The 18153-nt window shown below is 57.7% G+C and overlaps 1 protein-coding gene across 6 annotated transcripts in view; it reads left to right on the top strand.

Moving 5' to 3' along the window:
- The window catches only part of usp34 (ubiquitin specific peptidase 34), a 405374-nt gene that overhangs the window by 232538 nt on the left and 154683 nt on the right, over window positions 1–18153 (top strand). For all 6 annotated transcript variants that reach the window (XM_068044870.1, XM_068044865.1, XM_068044869.1 and 3 more), the window contains exons 33-37: window positions 9723–9923; window positions 10043–10125; window positions 15490–15530; window positions 15957–16081; window positions 16231–16383. In XM_068044870.1, the coding sequence (XP_067900971.1) occupies window positions 9723–9923; window positions 10043–10125; window positions 15490–15530; window positions 15957–16081; window positions 16231–16383 (603 nt within the window). The remainder of the gene's footprint in view (window positions 1–9722; window positions 9924–10042; window positions 10126–15489; window positions 15531–15956; window positions 16082–16230; window positions 16384–18153) is intronic.

An 18153-nucleotide genomic window follows, 5' to 3' on the forward strand; every position in this document is an offset into this window, starting at 1 on the left:
TGCGCCCTCTCTCTCCCTCGCGCCCTCTCTCTCCCTCGCGCCCTCTCTCTCCCTCGCGCCCCCTCTCTCCCTCGCGCCCCCTCTCTCCCTCGCGCCCTCTCTCTCCCTCGCGCCCTCTCTCTGTCTCTCGCGCCCTCTCTCTGTCTCTCGCGCCCTCTCTCTGTCTCTCGCGCCCTCTCTCTGTCTCTCGCGCCCTCTCTCTGTCTCTCGCGCCCTCTCTCTCTCTCTCGCGCCCTCTCTCTCTCTCTCGCGCCCTCTCTCTCTCTCTCGCGCCCTCTCTCTCTCTCGCGCCCTCTCTCTCTCTCTCGCGCCCTCTCTCTCTCTCTCGCGCCCTCTCTCTCTCTCTCGCGCCCTCTCTCTCTCTCTCGCGCCCTCTCTCTCTCTCTCGCGCCCTCTCTCTCTCTCTCGCGCCCTCTCTCTCTCCCTCGCGCCCCCTCTCTCCCTCGCGCCCCCTCTCTCCCTCGCGCCCCCTCTCTCCCTGGCGCCCCTCTCTCCCTCGCGCCCCCTCTCGCCCCCTCTCTCCCTCGCGCCCCCTCTCTCCCTCGCGCCCCCTCTCTCCCTCGCGCCCCCTCTCTCCCTCGCGCCCCCTCTCCCCCTCACGCCCCCTCTCCCCCGCGCCCCCCCTCTGCCCCGCGCGCCCCCCCCTCTCTCTCTCTCTCTCGCCCTCCCTCTCTCTCTCTCTCGCCCTCCCTCTCTCTCTCTGTCTCGCCCTCCCTCTCTCTCTCTCTCTCGCCCTCCCTCCCTCTCTCTCTCTCGCCCTCCCTCTCTCTCTCTCTCTCGCCCTCCCTCTCGCCCTCCCTCTCTCTCTCTCTCTCGCCCTCCCTCTCTCTCTCCCTCTCGCCCTCCCTCTCTCTCTCCCTCTCGCCCTCCCTCTCTCTCTCCCTCTCGCCCTCCCTCTCCCTCTCTCCCTCTCGCCCTCTCTCTCCCTCTCGCCCTCTCTCTCCCTCTCGCCCTCTCTCTCCCTCTCGCCCTCTCTCTCCCTCTCGCCCTCTCTCTCCCTCTCGCCCTCTCTCTTCCTCTCGCCCTCTCTCGCCCTCTCGCCCTCTCTCGCCCTCTCGCCCTCTCTCGCCCTCTCTCTTCCTCTCGCTCTCTCTCTCCCTCTCGCTCTCTCTCGCGCTCTCACTCTCTCTTTCTCCCTCTCGCTCTCTCTCGCGCTCGCACTCTCTCGCGCTCTCGCCTTCTCTCGCCGTCTCTCGCCCTCTCTCGATCTCGCCCTTTCGCGCCGTCCCGCGCTCTCTCTCGCCCTCTCTCGCCCTCTTCGCGCGCTCTCCTCGCCCTCTCGCGCGCTCTCTCGCTCTCTCTCGCCCTCTCGCGCTCTCTCTCGCCCTCTCTCGCCCTCTCGCGCTCTCTCTCGCCCTCTCGCGCTCTCTCTCGCCCTCTCGCGCTTTCTCTCGCCCTCTCGCGCTCTCTCTCGCCCTCTCGCGCTTTCTCTCGCCCTCGCTCTTTCACTCGCCCTCTCGCTCTTTCTCTCGCCCTCTCTCTTTCTCTCGCCCTCTCTCTTCCTCTCGCCCTCTCTTTCTCCCTCTCGCTCTCGCCCTCTCTCGCTCTCGCCCTCTCTCGCTCTCGCCCTCTCTCGCGCTCTCGCCCTCTCTCGCGCTCTCGCCCTCTCTCGCCCCTCTCGCCCTCGCCCTCTCCCGCCCTCGCCCTCTCCCGCCCCCTCTCTCGCGCGCCCTCTCCCGCCCCCTCTCTCGCGCGCCCTCTCCCGCCCCCTCTCTCGCGCGCCCTCTCCCGCCCCCTCTCTCGCGCGCCCTCTCCCGCCCCCTCTCTCGCGCGCCCTCTCCCGCCCCCTCTCTCGCGCGCCCTCTCCCGCCCCCTCTCTCGCGCGCCCTCTCCCGCCCCCTCTCTCGCGCGCCCTCTCCCGCCCCCTCTCTCGCGCGCCCTCTCCCGCCCCCTCTCTTGCGCGCCCTCTCCCGCCCCCTCTCTTGCGCGCCCTCTCCCGCCCCCTATCTCGCGCTCGCCCTCTCCCTCGCGCGCGCCCTCTCCCTCGCGCGCGCCCTCTCCCTCGCGTGCGCCCTCTCCCTCGCGCGCGCCCTCTCCCTCGCGCGCGCCCTCTCCCTCGCGCGCGCCCTCTCCCTCGCGCGCGCCTTCTCCCTCGCGCGCGCCTTCTCCCTCGCGCGCGCCTTCTCCCTCGCGCGCGCCCTCTCCCTCGCGCGCGCCCTCTCCCTCGCGCGCGCCCTCTCCCTCGCGCGCGCCCTCTCCCTCGCGCGCGCCCTCTCCCTCGCGCGCGCCCTCTCCCTCGCGCGCAGCCCTCTCCCTCTCGCGCGAGCTCTCTCTCCCCCCCCGCGCGCCCCCCCTCCCCCCCCGCGCGCCCCCCTCCCCCCGCGCGCCCCCCCCTCTCCCCGCGCCCCCCCTCTCCCCCGCGCCCCCCCTCTGCCCCGCGCCCCCCCTCTGCCCCGCGCCCCCCCTCTGCCCCGCGCGCCCCCCCTCTCTCTCTCTCTCTCGCCCTCCCTCTCTCTCTCTCTCGCCCTCCCTCTCTCTCTCTGTCTCGCCTTCCCTCTCTCTCTCTGTCTCGCCTTCCCTCTCTCTCTCTCTCTCGCCCTCCCTCTCTCTCTCTCTCTCGCCCTCCCTCTCTCTCTCTCGCCCTCCCTCTCTCTCTCTCTCTCGCCCTCCCTCTCTCTCTCTCTCTCGCCCATCTCTCTCTCTCCCTCTCGCCCTCCCTCTCTCTCTCCCTCTCGCCCTCCCTCTCCCTCTCTCCCTCTCGCCCTCTCTCTCCCTCTCGCCCTCTCTCTCCCTCTCTCCTCCCTCTCGCCCTCTCTCTCCCTCTCACCCTCTCTCTCCCTCTCGCCCTCTCTCGCCCTCTCTCGCCCTCTCTCTTCCTCTCGCCCTCTCTCTTCCTCTCGCCCTCTCTCTTCCTCTCGCCCTCTCTCTTCCTCTCGTCCTCTCTCTTCCACTCGCCCTCTCTTTCTCCCTCTCGCCCTCTCTTTCTCCCTCTCGCTCTCTCTCGCGCTCTCACTCTCTCTGTCTCCCTCTCGCTCTCTCGCCCTCTCTCGCCCTCTCTCGATCTCGCCCTTTCGCGCCGTCCCGCGCTCTCTCTCGCCCTCTCTCGCCCTCTCTCGCCCTCTCGCGCGCTCTCTCGCCCTCTCGCGCGCTCTCTCGCTCCCTCTCGCGCTCTCTCTCACCCTCTCGCGCTCTCTCTCGCCCTCTCGCGCTCTCTCTCGCCCTCTCTCGCCCTCTCTCGCCCTCTCTCGCCCTCTCGCGCTCTCTCTCGCCCTCTCTCTCGCCCTCTCGCGCTTTCTCTCGCCCTCGCTCTTTCACTCGCCCTCTCGCTCTTTCTCTCGCCCTCTCTCTTTCTCTCGCCCTCTCTCTTCCTCTAGCCCTCTCTTTCTCCCTCTCGCTCTCGCCCTCTCGCGCTCTCGCCCTCTCTCGCCCTCTCTCACGCTCTCGCCCTCTCTCGCCCCCTCTCGCCCTCGCCCTCTCCCGCCCCCTCTCTCGCCCCCTCTCTCCCGCCCCTCTCTCGCGCGCCCTCTCCCGCCCCCTCTCTCGCGCGCCCTCTCCCGCCCCCTCTCTCGCGCGCCCTCTCCCGCCCCCTCTCTCGCCGCGCCCTCTCCCGCCCTCTCCCGCCCCCTCTCTCGCGCGCCCTCTCCCGCCCCCTCTCTCGCGCGCCCTCTCCCGCCCCCTCTCTCGCGCGCCCTCTCCCGCCCCCTCTCTCGCGCGCCCTCTCCCGCCCCCTCTCTCGCGCGCCCTCTCCCGCCCCCTCTCTCGCGCGCCCTCTCCCGCCCCCTCTCTCGCGCGCCCTCTCCCGCCCCCTATCTCGCGCTCGCCCTCTCCCTCGCGCGCGCCCTCTCCCTCGCGCGCGCGCTCTCTCCCTCAGCGCGCGCTCTCCCCTCGCGCGCGCTCTCTCTCCCTCGCGCGCGCTCTCTCTCCCTCGCGCGCGCTCTCTCTCCCTCGCGCGCGCTCTCTCTCCCTCGCGCGCGCTCTCTCTCCCTCGCGCGCGCTCTCTCTCCCTCGCGCGCGCTCTCTCTCCCTCGCGCGCGCTCTCTCTCCCTCGCGCGCGCTCTCTCTCCCTCGCGCGCGCTCTCTCTCCCTCGCGCGCGCTCTCTCTCCCTCGCGCGCGCTCTCTCTCCCTCGCGCGCGCTTCTCTCCCTCGCGCGCGCTCTCTCTCCCTCGCGCGCGCTCTCTCTCCCTCGCGCGCGCTCTCTCTCCCTCTCGCGCGCGCTCTCTCTCCCTCGCGCGCGCTCTCTCTCTCCCTCGCGCGCGCTCTCTCTCTCCCTCGCGCGCGCTCTCTCTCTCTCCCTCGCGCGCGCTCCTCTCTCTCCCTCGCGCGCGCTCTCTCTCTCCCTCGCGCGCGCGCTCTCTCTCTCTCCCTCGCGCGCGCTCTCTCTCCCTCGCGCGCGCTCTCTCTCACTCGCGCGCGCTCTCTCTCTCCCTCGCGCGCGCTCTCTCTCTCCCTCGCGCGCGCTCTCTCTCTCCCTCGCGCGCGCTCTCTCTCTCCCTCGCGCGCGCTCTCTCTCTCCCTCGCGCGCGCTCTCTCTCTCCCTCGCGCGCGCTCTCTCTCTCCCTCGCGCGCGCTCTCTCTCTCCCTCGCGCGCGCTCTCTCTCTCCCTCGCGCGCGCTCTCTCTCTCCCTCGCGCGCGCTCTCTCTCTCCCTCGCGCGCGCTCTCTCTCTCCCTCGCGCGCGCTCTCTCTCTCCCTCGCGCGCGCTCTCTCTCTCCCTCGCGCGCGCTCTCTCTCTCCCTCGCGCGCGCGCTCTCTCTCCCTCGCGCGCGCGCTCTCTCTCCCTCGCGCGCGCTCTCTCTCTCTCCCTCGCGCGCGCGCTCTCTCTCTCTCCCCCCCTCTGCCCCGCGCGCCCCCCCTCTCTCTCTCTCTCTCGCCCTCCCTCTCTCTCTCTCTCGCCCTCCCTCTCTCTCTCTGTCTCGCCTTTCCTCTCTCTCTCTCGCCCTCCCTCTCTCTCTCTCTCTCGCCCTCCCTCTCTCTCTCTCTCTCGCCCTCCCTCTCTCTCTCTCTCTCGCCCTCCCTCTCTCTCTCCCTCTCGCCCTCCCTCTCTCTCTCCCTCTCTCTCTCCCTCTCGCCCTCCCTCTCCCTCTCTCCCTCTCGCCCTCTCTCTCCCTCTCGCCCTCTCTCTCCCTCTCTCCCGCTCTCTCCCTCTCGCCCTCTCTCTCCCTCTCACCCTCTCTCTCCCTCTCGCCCTCTCTCTTCCTCTCGCCCTCTCTCTTCCTCTCGCCCTCTCTCTTCCTCTCGCCCTCTCTCTTCCTCTCGCCCTCTCTCTTCCTCTCGCCCTCTCTCTTCCTCTCGCCCTCTCTCTTCCTCTCGTCCTCTCTCTTCCACTCGCCCTCTCTTTCTCCCTCTCGCCCTCTCTTTCTCCCTCTCGCCCTCTCTTTCTCCCTCTCGCTGTCTCTCGCGCTCTCACTCTCTCTGTCTCCCTCTCGCTCTCTCTCGCCCTCTCTCGATCTCGCCCTTTCGCGCCGTCCCGCGCTCTCTCTCGCCCTCTCTCGCCCTCTCGCGCGCTCTCTCGCCCTCTCGCGCGCTCTCTCGCTCCCTCTCGCGCTCTCTCTCACCCTCTCGCGCTCTCTCTCGCCCTCTCGCGCTCTCTCTCGCCCTCTCTCTCGCCCTCTCTCGCCCTCTCGCGCTCTCTCTCGCCCTCTCGCGCTCTCTCTCGCCCTCTCGCGCTTTCTCTCGCCCTCTCGCGCTCTCTCTCGCCCTCTCGCGCTTTCTCTCGCCCTCGCTCTTTCACTCGCCCTCTCGCTCTTTCTCTCGCCCTCTCTCTTTCTCTCGCCCTCTCTCTTCCTCTCGCCCTCTCTCACTCTCGCGCTCTCGCCCTCTCTCGCCCTCTCTCACGCCCCCTCTCTCCCGCCCCCTCTCTCGCGCGACCTCTCCCGCCCCCTCTCTCGCGCGCCCTCTCCCGCCCCCTCTCTCGCGCGCCCTCTCCCGCCCTCTCCCGCCCCCTCTCTCGCGCGCCCTCTCCCGCCCCCTCTCTCGCGCGCCCTCTCCCGCCCCCTCTCTCGCGCGCCCTCTCCCGCCCCCTCTCTCGCGCGCCGTCTCCCGCCCCCTCTCTCGCGCGCCCTCTCCCGCCCCCTCTCTCGCGCGCCCTCTCCCGCCCCCTATCTCGCGCTCGCCCTCTCCCTCGCGCGCGCCCTCTCCCTCGCGCGCGCCCTCTCCCTCGCGCGCGCCCTCTCCCTCGCGCGCGCCCTCTCCCTCGCGCGCGCTCTCTCTCCCTCGCGTGCGCTCTCTCTCCCTCGCGTGCGCTCTCTCTCCCTCGCGCGCGCTCTCTCTCCCTCGCGCGCGCTCTCTCTCCCTCGCGCGCGCTCTCTCTCCCTCGCGCGCGCTCTCTCTCCCTCGCGCGCGCTCTCTCTCCCTCGCGCGCGCTCTCTCTCCCTCGCGCGCGCTCTCTCTCCCTCGCGCGCGCGCTCTCTCCCTCGCGCGCGCTCTCTCTCCCTCGCGCGCGCTCTCTCTCCCTCGCGCGCGCTCTCTCTCCCTCGCGCGCAGCTCTCTCTCTCCCTCGCGCGCGCTCTCTCTCTCCCTCGCGCGCGCTCTCTCTCTCCCTCGCGCGCGCTCTCTCTCCCTCCCTCGCGCGCGCTCTCTCTCCCTCCCTCGCGCGCGCTCTCTCTCCCACGCGCGCGCTCTCTCTCCCTCGCGCGCGCTCTCTCTCTCCCTCGCGCGCGCTCTCTCTCTCCCTCGCGCGCGCTCTCTCTCTCCCTCGCGCGCGCTCTCTCTCTCCCTCGCGCGCGCTCTCTCTCTCCCTCGCGCGCGCTCTCTCTCTCCCTCGCGCGCGCTCTCTCTCTCCCTCGCGCGCGCTCTCTCTCTCTCCCTCGCGCGCGCGCTCTCTCTCTCCCTCCCTCGCGCGCGCGCTCTCTCTCTCCCTCTCTCTCCCTCGCGCGCGCGCTCTCTCTCTCTCCCTCGCGCGCGCGCTCTCTCTCTCTCCCTCGCGCGCGCGCTCTCTCTCTCTCCCTCGCGCGCGCGCTCTCTCTCTCTCCCTCGCGCGCGCGCTCTCTCACTCTCCCTCGCGCGCGCGCTCTCTCACTCTCCCTCGCGCGCGCGCTCTCTCACTCTCCCTCGCGCGCGCGCTCTCTCTCTCTCCCTCGCGCGCGCGCTCTCTCTCTCTCCCTCGCGCGCGCGCTCTCTCTCTCTCTCTCTCTCTCTCGCGCGCGCGCTCTCTCCCTCTCTCTCTCTCTCTCTCTCTCTCGCTCTCTCTCGCTCTCTCTCTCCCTCTCTCTCTCTCTCTCTCGCTCTCGCTCTCTCTCGCTCTCTCTCTCCCTCTCTCTCTCTCTCTCTCGCTCTCTCTCGCTCTCTCTCTCGCGCTCTCTCTCTCGCGCTCTCTCTCGCGCTCTCTCTCTCGCGCTCTCTCTCTTGCGCTCTCTCTCTCTCTCTCGCGCTCTCTCTCTAGCGCTCTCTCTCTCTCTCTCTCTCGCGCGCGCTCTCTCTCTCCCGCGCTCTCTCTCCCGCGCTCTCTCTCCCGCGCTCTCTCTCCCTCTCCCTCTCCCTCGCCCTCGCCCTCATCGCCCTCTCTCTCTCTATCTCGCCCTCTCGCTCTTTCTCTCGCCCTCTCGCTCTTTCTCTCGCCCTCGCTCTTATTCTCTCCCACTCGCTTTTTCTCTCGCCCTCTCTCTTCCTCTCGCCCTCTCTCTTCCTCTCGCCCTCTCTCGCGCTCTCGCCCTCTCTCGCCCTCTCTCGCCCTCTCTCGCCCTCTCTCGCCCTCTCTCGCCCTCTCTCGCGCTCTCGCCCTCTCTCGCGCTCTCGCCCTCTCTCGCGCGCTCTCTCTCCCCCGTGCGCGCTCTCTCTCCCCCGTGCGCGCTCTCTCTCCCCCGTGCGCGCTCTCTCTCCCCCGTGCGCGCTCTCTCTCCCCCGCGCGCGCTCTCTCTCCCCCTCCCTCGCGCGCGCTCTCTCTCTCCCGCGCGCTCCGGCTCTCCCTCGCGCGCGCTCTGGCTCCCTCTCGCGCGCGCTCTGGCTCCCTCTCGCGCGCGCTCTGGCTCCCTCTCGCGCGCGCTCTGGCTCCCTCTCGCGCGCGCTCTGGCTCCCTCTCGCGCGCGCGTCCCCTCCCCCTCGCGCGCGCGTCCCCTCCCCCTCGCGCGCCCTCTCTCCCCCCCCCCGCGCGCCCTCTCTCCCCCCCCCGCGCGCCCTCTCTCCCCCCCCCGCGCGCCCTCTCTCCCCCCCCGCGCGCCCTCTCTCCCCCCCCCGCGCGCCCTCTCTCCCCCCCCCGCGCGCCCTCTCTCCCCCCCCGCACGCCCTCTCTGCCCCCCGCGCGCCCTCTCTGCCCCCCGCGCGCCCTCTCTGCCCCCCGCGCGCCCTCTCTGCCCCCCGCGCGCCCCCTCTGCCCCCCCGCGCGCCCCCTCGCGCTCTCACGCGCGCTCTGGCTCTCTCTCTCGCGCTCTGGCTCTCTCTCTCGCGCTCTGGCTCTCTCTCTCGCGCTCTGGCTCTCTCTCTCGCGCTCTCCCTCTCTCGCGCTTCCACTCTCTCCCTCTCGCGCGCGCTCTCCGGCTCCCTCGCGCGCGCTCTCCGGCTCCCTCGCGCGCGCTCTCCGGCTCCCTCGCGCGCGCTCTCCGGCTCCCTCGCGCGCGCTCTCCGGCTCCCTCGCGCGCGCTCTCCGGCTCCCTCGCGCGCGCACTCCGGCTCCCTCTCGCGCCTCCGCCCCCCGCGCCCCCGCGCCCGCGCCCCCCCCCTGCGCCCGCGCCCCTGCCCCCCCCTCTCTCGCGCCGCCGCCCCCCCCCTGCCCTCTTCCCGCCCCCCCCCCGCGCGCTCTCACTCATTCCTGATGGGTGAGGTATTCTAGTGTAAAAATAATCAGATGCCATTCGAAGTCTCTGCAGCTTTGAAGAAAGTCTTTTCTTGATGGGCATTCAAAGCACTTATGTTGCAAAAGGTGTCAACCCGTTCTTTCAACATTGTGTGAATCGACAGATCTTTGTTTGGATTTTAAAATTGCTAAATGTCAGTCGAAGTTTGACTGTGTTGTCTGGAATTCGCAATCAGTGACGAGATTCAATCTTGAAGCAAGGACTCCTTACATTGGAAGTAAAAGGAATTTTTGCTACCTCCAGCATTACGAATTCTCTTCAAAGGGGATATTTATTTCTGCTTAGGCAATTAATGTGGCATTGTAGAATTGTAGAATTTCTGCTGAGAGAATTCTCTTCTGTCAAGACAAGCACGCATCGCTGGTGTGTCTCGAAACTGGTTTTAGCTGGATTTTGCACACAATTAAATTGTTACTTGTGACCTCTGTCCTGCTGTTGCCTAGGTAGCAGGTGCAGCTGGCACACTGGGCCTCTTCGTTTTTAAAGGCACACACTGTTTTAATCAGAGGAGAAAATAAATAGTTCTGTGACATATTGCACACTGGTTGAATAATTGACCTGAATAAAATTATGCAAAACAGACAAAAATTATGATTGTAAATGAAGCAATTTGGCTAAAAACTGAAACTGGTTGTCAGAATTACATTGTCTCCCCCTAAATTGGAGCTGGGATGCAACATCTGTCTTAAGTGCAGCATTTTTAGAGTACAACCCAAAACCTTTTGTAACTGTTTTTGTTTAAACTTCTATATTGTATATAAAAAAAATTATCAATACTTCAGGCATAGCTAACAGAAAATCATGCTTAGTCAAAATGTTGATTTATTTTTTTTTGAGATTGGTGGTGATTTAATGTCTCAAATTTTATTTTAAGCTTTGTACATTACCTTCATATATCATATATTTGGCACTTGAAGTTTTGACACTTATTCTTTTGAAACAAGCCTGTTTAAAAATGGAAATTGACTTGGTTACTATCTTGCATATTCCCAGTGGCAGCTGGACTGTCTTGCTTGCCTGCTGAAGCTAATGTGCCAGTTTGCCGTTGATCCAGCTGACTTGGATCTGGCTTATCATGATATCTATGCCTGGTCTGGTGTATCGGACAGCCATAGGAAAAGGACTTGGCCTGGTAAATCAAGAAAAGGAGCTGGTGATCACGGGAAAGGATTGCACATACCTCGTTTGACTGAGGCTAGTACCCTTTTTAAAAATTCTTTTGTTATTTCATCAAGCTTCACCTATACATTTAGCTGTCTCTGTATCGTACTTTGTGCAAGTCAAATATAACTTCATTATTTTTCTTTTTTTAGGTATTTCTCGGTCTGGTCCACGGGTCCAGTTTGATTTATCGGTTAATGTCTGTTGCTTACACCTATAACAACTTGGCTCATAGGTAAAGGCATGCAATTTTTAATTATTTAAATAATACTTGTGTGCTTCATGCACTGGTTCAACAAAGTAGTGCCTGATGGTCTAAGAAAATATTGGGTCAAATCTTCCTGGAAAAATAACAGCATGCTAATGGTGCACACAGTTATTAATTCACAAATTGGGCAGCAGGTTCAGGGGATGAAGTGATACGCCATGAGTTGCTCATCTCCAGAACTTGTTAATTGATTTATGCCATTTGCCTCCCAAACGACATCTTGCCCTTAATCTCCCCATTTAGTTTTAAGAACTTGCTGGATTTGTACATTCTTCTTCTTCTTTGGCCTCCTTGTCACGAGAGACAAGGGTAAGCGCCTGGAGGTGGTCAGTGGTTTGTGAAGCAGCGCCTGGAGTGGCTATAAAGGCCAATTCTAGAGTGACAGACTCTTCCACAGGTGCTGCAGATAAAATTGGGAGTCAGGGCTGTTACACAGTTGGCTCTCTCCTTGCGCTTCTGTCTTTTTTCCTGCCAACTGCTAAGTCTCTTCGACTCACCACACTTTAGCCCCGCCTTTATGGTTGCCCGCCAGCTCTGGCGATCGCTGGCAGCTGACTCCCATGACTTGTGATCAATGTCACAGGACTTCATGTCGCGTTTGCAGACGTCTTTAAAGCGGAGCCGAGGACGGCCAGCGGGTCTGGTACCAGTGACGAGCTCGCTGTACAATGTGTCTTTGGGGATCCTGCCATCTTCCATGTGGCTCACATGGCCAAGCCATCTCAGGCGTCGCTGGCTTAGTAGGGTGTATATGCTGGGGATGTTGGCCGCCTCGAGGACTTCTGTGTTGGAGATACGGTCCTGCCACCTGATACCGAGGATTTTCCGGAGGCAGCGAAGATGGAATGAATTGAGACGTCGCTCTTGGCTGACGTACATTGTCCAGGCCTCGCTGCCGTAGAGCAAGGTACTGAGGACACAGGCTTGATACACTTGGACTTTTGTGTTCCGTGTCAGTGCGCCATTTTCCCACACTCTCTTTGCCAGTCTGGACATAGCAGAGGAAGCCTTTCCCATGCGCTTGCTTAATTCTGCATCGAGAGACAGGTTCCTGGTGATAGTTGAGCCTAGGTAGGTGAACTCTTGAACCACTTCCAGAGTGTGATCGCCGATATTGATAGGTGGGGCATTTCTGACGTCCTGTCCCATGATGTTCGTTTTCTTGAGGCTGATGGTTAGGCCAAATTCATTGCAGGCAGCTGCAAACCTGTCGATGAGTCTCTGCAGACACTCTTCAGTGTGAGATGTTAATGCAGCATCGTCAGCAAAGAGGCGTTCCCTGATCAGGACTTTCCGTACTTTGGTCTTCACTCTTAGACGGGCAAGGTTGAACAACCTGCCCCCTGATCTTGAGTGGAGGGAAATTCCTTCTTCTGAAGACTTGAATGCATGTGAGAGCAGCAGGGAGAAGAAAATCCCAAACAGTGTAGGTGTGAGAACACAGCCCTGTTTCACGCCACTCAGAATAGGATAGGGGTCTGATGAGGTGCCGCTATGTTGAATTGTGCCTTTCATATTGTCATGGAATGAGATGATGATACTTAGTAGCTTTGGTGGACCTCCGATCTTTTCTAGTAGTCTGAAGAGACCACTTCTGCTGACGAGGTCAAAGGCTTTGGTGAGATCAATAAAAGCAACGTAGAGGGACATCTGTTGTTCACGGCATTTCTCCTGTAGCTGGCGAAGGGAGAACAGCATGTCAATGGTGGATCTCTCTGCTCAAAAGCCACGCTGTGCCTCAGGATAGACACGCTCAGCCAGCTTCTGGAGCCTGTTTAAAGCGACACGAGCGAAGATCTTCCCCACTATGCTGAGCAGGGAGATTCCACGGTAGTTGTTGCAGTCACCGCAGTCACCCTTGTTCTTATAGAGGGTGATGATATTGGCATCGCACATGTCTTGTGGTACTGCTCCCTCATCCCAGCACAGGCAAAGCAGTTCGTGCAGAGCTGAAAGTATAGCAGGCTTGGCACTCTTGATGATTTCAGCGGTAATGCCGTCCTTCCCAGGGGCTTTTCCGATGGCTAGAGAATCAATGGCATCACTGAGTTCCGATTTTGTTGGCTGTACGTCCAGCTCATCCATGACTGGCAGAGACAGGGTTGCATTGAGGGGGGTCTCAGTGACAACATTTTCCCTAGAGTACAGTTCTAGGTAGTGTTCCACCCAGCGGTCCATTTGTTTGCGTTGGTCAGTGATTGTGTCCCCTGATTTAGATTTGAGGGGGGCAATCTTCTTGATGGTTGGCCCAAAAGCTCTCTTAATGCCATCATACATCCCTCTGATATTTCCTGTGTCAGAGGCCAGCTGGATATGATTGCATAGGTGTTGCCAGTAGTCATTTGCGTAGCGCCTGGCTGTTCTTTGTGCAGCGCGTCTGGCAGCTTTAAGTGCTACGGATGTTAACTCGCTGGGGGCTTTCTTGTAGTTCAGCAGTGCAATGTGCTTAGTGGCTATGACAGGTTCCAGCTTTTCAATGTGACATTGAAACCAGTCTGCATCCTGCTTCACACAGTTGCCATCGGTGGTCATTGCTGAGTCATAGATGGCGTCGCTGATGTGGGCCCACTTGGTCCCTGCATCCCCTGTGGAAGTGTTTTGGAGGGCTTTTTCAAGTGAATTTAGAAACTTGCGTAACAGCTGTGGATGAGAAATTCTGCTAGTGTTGATGCGCGGGCGGCCCTTCTGCTTGGAGTGATGCAGCTTCTTTGGTTTGAGGCTAACCTTGCTGCACACCAGGGAGTGGCCGGTGTCGCAGTCCGCACTGTGGAAGCTGCGTTTGATTTGAACACTGTTTAAAGAGGCTCGCCTTGTAACAATGAGGTCCAGCTGGTGCCAACGACGTGATCTTGGGTGCCTCCCAGAAACCTGGTGACAGGGTTTAGTGTGAAAGAATGAGTTGGTGATGCAGAGGTTATGATGGGTACACAACTCACGCAGTCTCTGTCCATTCTCATTCATCCTTCCAATGCCAAAGCGCCCAAGGCAGGAGGGCCATGAGTCATGTTCAGCCCCAACCCTGGTGTTAAAGTCCCCCAGCAGGAATAGGTGTTCGGTGTTGGGGATACTACTAATGATATTATGGAGTTCCTCATAGAACTGGTCTTTAGCTTCAGGTGGGGAGCAGAGTGTTGGAGCATTGATGCTGAGTAGGTGTACTAGACCAGAGGCGGTGAACAGTCGGATGGACAATATGCGTTCCGAGCCACTTGAGGGTGGCTCTATCATGCTGAGCAAAGAGTTTCTGATGGCGAAGCCCACTCCATGCTGTCTTGGTTCTTCATGATCCCTACCCTGCCAGAAGAATGTGTAGTCTTGCTCTCTTAGAGATCCGCTTGCAGGGAGGCGTGTCTCCTGAAGTGCTGCAATGTCCACATTGAGTCTCCTGAGCTCATTGTTGATGATGGCGGTCTTCCGAGAATAGTTGATTTGTGTAAAGTCATCCGACAGGCCAGGACACATAGTTCTGACGTTCCAGCTTGCAAAACGAAGGGCTGGTACTTCCGCCAATAGAGCGGAGACTGAGAGGAGGAGAGGAGTTAGAATGATGGAAAACTGTCTATGAAATGACAACTTTCTTACATTCCTCCCTGCTCCCGCCCAACTGATTTACAATGTAGTTGGCATCAAGCACCAATGCTGCATTGATTTGCACTTTTAAGACCTGTACAATACTTAGAAAAGATTGGTCTATTCGTTTTCATACGGGTGCCGATGTGTGGTGGACCCCATCAGTTTGTTACTACTGTTAATTATTTATTTGCAACAATTTGGGCTATTCAAATTATTTCTCTGCAATTGAAGGAGCAGTGTCGATGTGGTGAAATGACTTGCAAGAGAGTTTATGATTGCGTACCCTATTGCCTTGTTTACATTACCTAGCCACTTCAACTCTGAAGCAGTTCTGCATCTTTCAGCTCCCACCATTGTAAAAGGGATGCAATGTTTTATTACCTGCACCCCCTCTTCCCCCACCCCCCCCACTCCCAGCTCTCCCCCCTCGCACCCCCTCCCCCTGCACCCCTCTCCCCTACCCCCTGCAGCCCCCCCTCAGTTCCCCCCGCACACCCTTCCCTCCACCCTTTCCCACCGTACTGCTCCTCCTCGCACCCCTCCCCCTCCACCCCCTTTCCCCCTTCCCTCCCCCTCCACTCCACCTCCTCCCACCAGCATCCACCTACCCCTGTGTAGGGGCCCCAACAACCCCACTGCCTTGTGGGCATCTCGGGAGAGATCAAGGCTAAGGGAGTAAACCCTAACAGAAAATCCGGAGCGGAACCCCGAAGGCGGTCATGTGTCACCTTTGGCATGCTTCCGGCAGTTCCTGCAGCCATACTGGGGCCAAACATCGTGCTCTGCACTACCTTGGACCCCACCAGGAAGGCCGAGAGGGGGGTTTTGACGCTCGGGCAACTCACAACCTCCATACATCCGCCCAGGCATACGCCATGGAGAGGTCACTCCATAGTCGCCTCACAGCGACCAAATCAACACGGAAGGCAGCAGTTACGGGTTATAAGTCCAGCTCAGTTGGCGTAAAGATTGGGCGCCGTGGGTTGCCTTTGTCGGTGGGAGAGGTCATCGCATCTCACTGGACAGCTACCGCCCGCCTCAAACCGGGCAGCCCCCGGTCAGTAAAGGTTCTGTCCCGCCACAGTCCACCTGCTTCAATGGGTGCTTGGAGCTGAGGGTCATTGCCCAACAAGTGGACTGTAACACCGCACCAAACAGCACAACCAAAAAAGGAAAGAAGGTACCAGCCCTTCGTTTTGCAAGCTGGAACGTCATTTGTACATTAATTGCCATTTAAGCTTGTCTCAAAGTTTGAGCTCATAATTAAAAGCACAAATGACATGTCACTTCGATGCCAATCTCCCTAGCCCAGAAAGGGAACAATTTAAACTGTTGAATCTCATTCCAAATAGTTAGAGATTTAAATTATTTCAATTTTTTTTTAAATGTGCTCTCCCTCTCTCCCTGTCTCTCTCAATCAATCCAACCTTTCTTTTCCTCCTTTATTTCTATTTGATTCTAATTCATCCTCCTCCTTTGCCATTCCTTTTTTCTTTCTCAATACTTAAATCTCATTGGTAACGTAGAAACATTGTTGGACTTGTTTACTGAGGCCCTGTTGCTGTCACTGTGCTATTAATCAGCTCAAACTTCCAGCAAGTCATGCTGCAACATTTTTTTAAGCTGAAGGTTGCAGGAAAAGGTCCAACTAATGATGTGCCACTCCAGCAAGATTTGTCCTGTTGTATTTGAAACAAATTATATTTTTGCAAATAATTTGAGCAGTTTATTTTTCAATTTCTGTTCTTAAAATTATAGAGTGCTTAAAGCTCAGTCTGATCACCGATCCAGGCATGAAGGTACGTCACACATAAGTTTAATAACGTTGCATTATATAAACTGAAATATTTGTGAATTTACACCTTGCAATTTATTCAATAGCAGTATTGCTCTTACAGAAGCAATTTGTTAGAAACCCTTTTATCCATTAAGAACTTCTTATATTAAAAAAAATTCAGAATTAAGAGTTTTTAAATTGTTTACTGAGATAAGTGCCTAGGCACTATAAAGAAAACATTTAAACTGCTGGCTGTCAATTTCATCAGAAACATTTGAAATATAAATGGGGTTTTGTAATTGCTCCAGCTAAGATATTTAACAGCTATTTGGGGTGGGAAAGTTTATAACAAGTTCTCTTCTTGATGTAGCTAAATGTGGCTTAAATCCTTTTATATATTTTGAGTGCTTTTTCTCTCCCTTACTAAACAATTTATTTTGTCTTCCAGTTACTCATTATGCTATGTGGCTATTAGTGAGTTGGGCTCTCTGTTGTTCACTGGTAAAATCCAGCCTGGCAGACAGTGAGCATTTACATGATTGGTTGAAAAAACTAACTCTTCTTGTACCAGAGGTAAGTTTAAACCTCAAACTTAGATATATGATAATATGACTATACCCAGTTATAATTGAATTTTTTCTAGTTGGCTGTATAAATTGGCTGGTTCTTTTATATTGTTTAACTTCAAATATTTTGTCAATAATTTACTACTTTTTTTCCAGACATCAGTTCGACATGAAGCATGCAATGGACTATACAAGTTGTGCCTGTCAGGTTTGGATGGTGGAGAATCAATAAATCGATCTTTCCTTTTACTAGCTGCATCAACATTACTTAAGTTTCTTCCTGATGCCCAAGCTTTGAAGCCCATCAGGGTAAGAGTTGCTTTTATCACTTGCAGGGTATCAAGGCAGTTGCTGACCAAATCAAAATACTTAGGTGTACTTTTAACTCTTTTGGTGCTGAGTGTCTTTATGTTTATCAAAATAACTGATTTAAAGATATGTAACCAGAGGAGGTACGGCGTCGTAGCATTTTGAAGTGCTGCAGAGTGGTGAAATCTAGTCGTAGTTCTTCAGTGAATTCAAAGGTGATACCAAGGGGGAATTTTAACTCCTCAAAATGGGTGGGTTTGATTGGGTCGAATGATAAAAAAAAAAATTTAAAAATCTCAAATCCGAACCCAGTCCACCTCTGACTTTACCTCCGTGTTAAATTTTATGCTGGCCAGCTGGCATTCCTGGGCCTCAGGGAACCGGCAGCTGAAGGGAGGTGAGGACTGCTGGATTCAGCAGGTAAGTGCCTTTCTAGAACTGCTGGTGGGCCAGGAAGAGCAAAATTAGACCACATAGTATTGGGGGTAATATACTGGCATGGATTTGAGAATTGGTTAACAGACAGAAAACAGCAGGAATAAACGGGTCGTTCTCAGGTTGGCAGGCTGTGACTAGTGGGATACAGCAAAGATCAGTGTTTGGGCTCTCGCCATTCACAATCTACATCAATGATTTGAATGGAGGGAGCAATTATAATATTTCCAAGTTCGTTGACGCAAAACTAGGAGGGAATGCAAGTTGAGGAGGTGCAAAGAGGCTTCAGGGAGATTTAGACAAGCGAAGTGAGTGGGCAAGAACATGGCAGATGGAATATAATGTGGAAAAATGTGAAGTTATCCACTTTGGTAGGAAAAACAAATGCAGAATATTTCTTAAATGGTGAGAGATTGGGAAGTGTTGATGTCTAAAGGGACCTGGGTGTCTTGTTCATGAGTCACTGACCGTTATTTTGCAGGTGCAGCAAGCAATTAAGAAGGCAAATGATATGTTGGCCTTTATACGAACATGCGAATTAGGAGCAGAAGTAGGCCATTCGGCCCCTTTATCCTGCTCCACCATTCAATAAGATCATAGCTGATCTGTTTGTGTCTTGAATGCCACACTGGCATCTATCCCTGATAACTTTTAATTCCCTTGCCTAACAAGAATCTATCTACCTCCACCTTAAAATTATTCCATTACCCTGCCTCCACCACCTTCTGAGGCAGAGGGTTCCAAAGTTGCACAGCCCTCTGAGAAACAATTTCTCCTCATCTCTGTTCTAAAAGGGCGACCCCTAATTTTAAAACCGTGCCCCGTAGTTCTGGACTCCCACACAAGAGGAAACATCCTTTCCACATACCCCTAGTCAAGACCGTTCAGGATCTTGTATACTTCAATCAAGTCTCCCCTCGCTTTTCTGAATTCCAGTGAAAACAAGCCCAGTCTGTCCAACCACTCCTCGTAAGACAATCCGCTCATTCCAGGTATCAATCTAGTAAACCACCTCTGAACTGCCGTCAATTCATTCACATCCTTCCTTAAATAAGGAGACCAAAACTGCACACAGTATTCAAGATGTGGTCTCACCAATGCCTTGCATAACTGAAGCATAACATTCTTACTTTTATTTTCAATTCCTCTCGTAATAAAGGATAGCATTCCATTAGCCGCCTTTGTTACTTGCTGAACCTGTATACTCATGCACTAGAACACGTCTGCATCTTGGAGTTCTGCAGTCGTTATCTGTTTAAGTCATACTCCCTTTGACAGGAAGACTGAAAAAGCAAACAACTTCACATATTCCCACATTATACTCCATCTGCCAGA

Source organism: Heterodontus francisci, chromosome 13 (genome assembly GCF_036365525.1).
Source record: "Heterodontus francisci isolate sHetFra1 chromosome 13, sHetFra1.hap1, whole genome shotgun sequence".
Classification (NCBI taxonomy): domain Eukaryota; kingdom Metazoa; phylum Chordata; class Chondrichthyes; order Heterodontiformes; family Heterodontidae; genus Heterodontus; species Heterodontus francisci.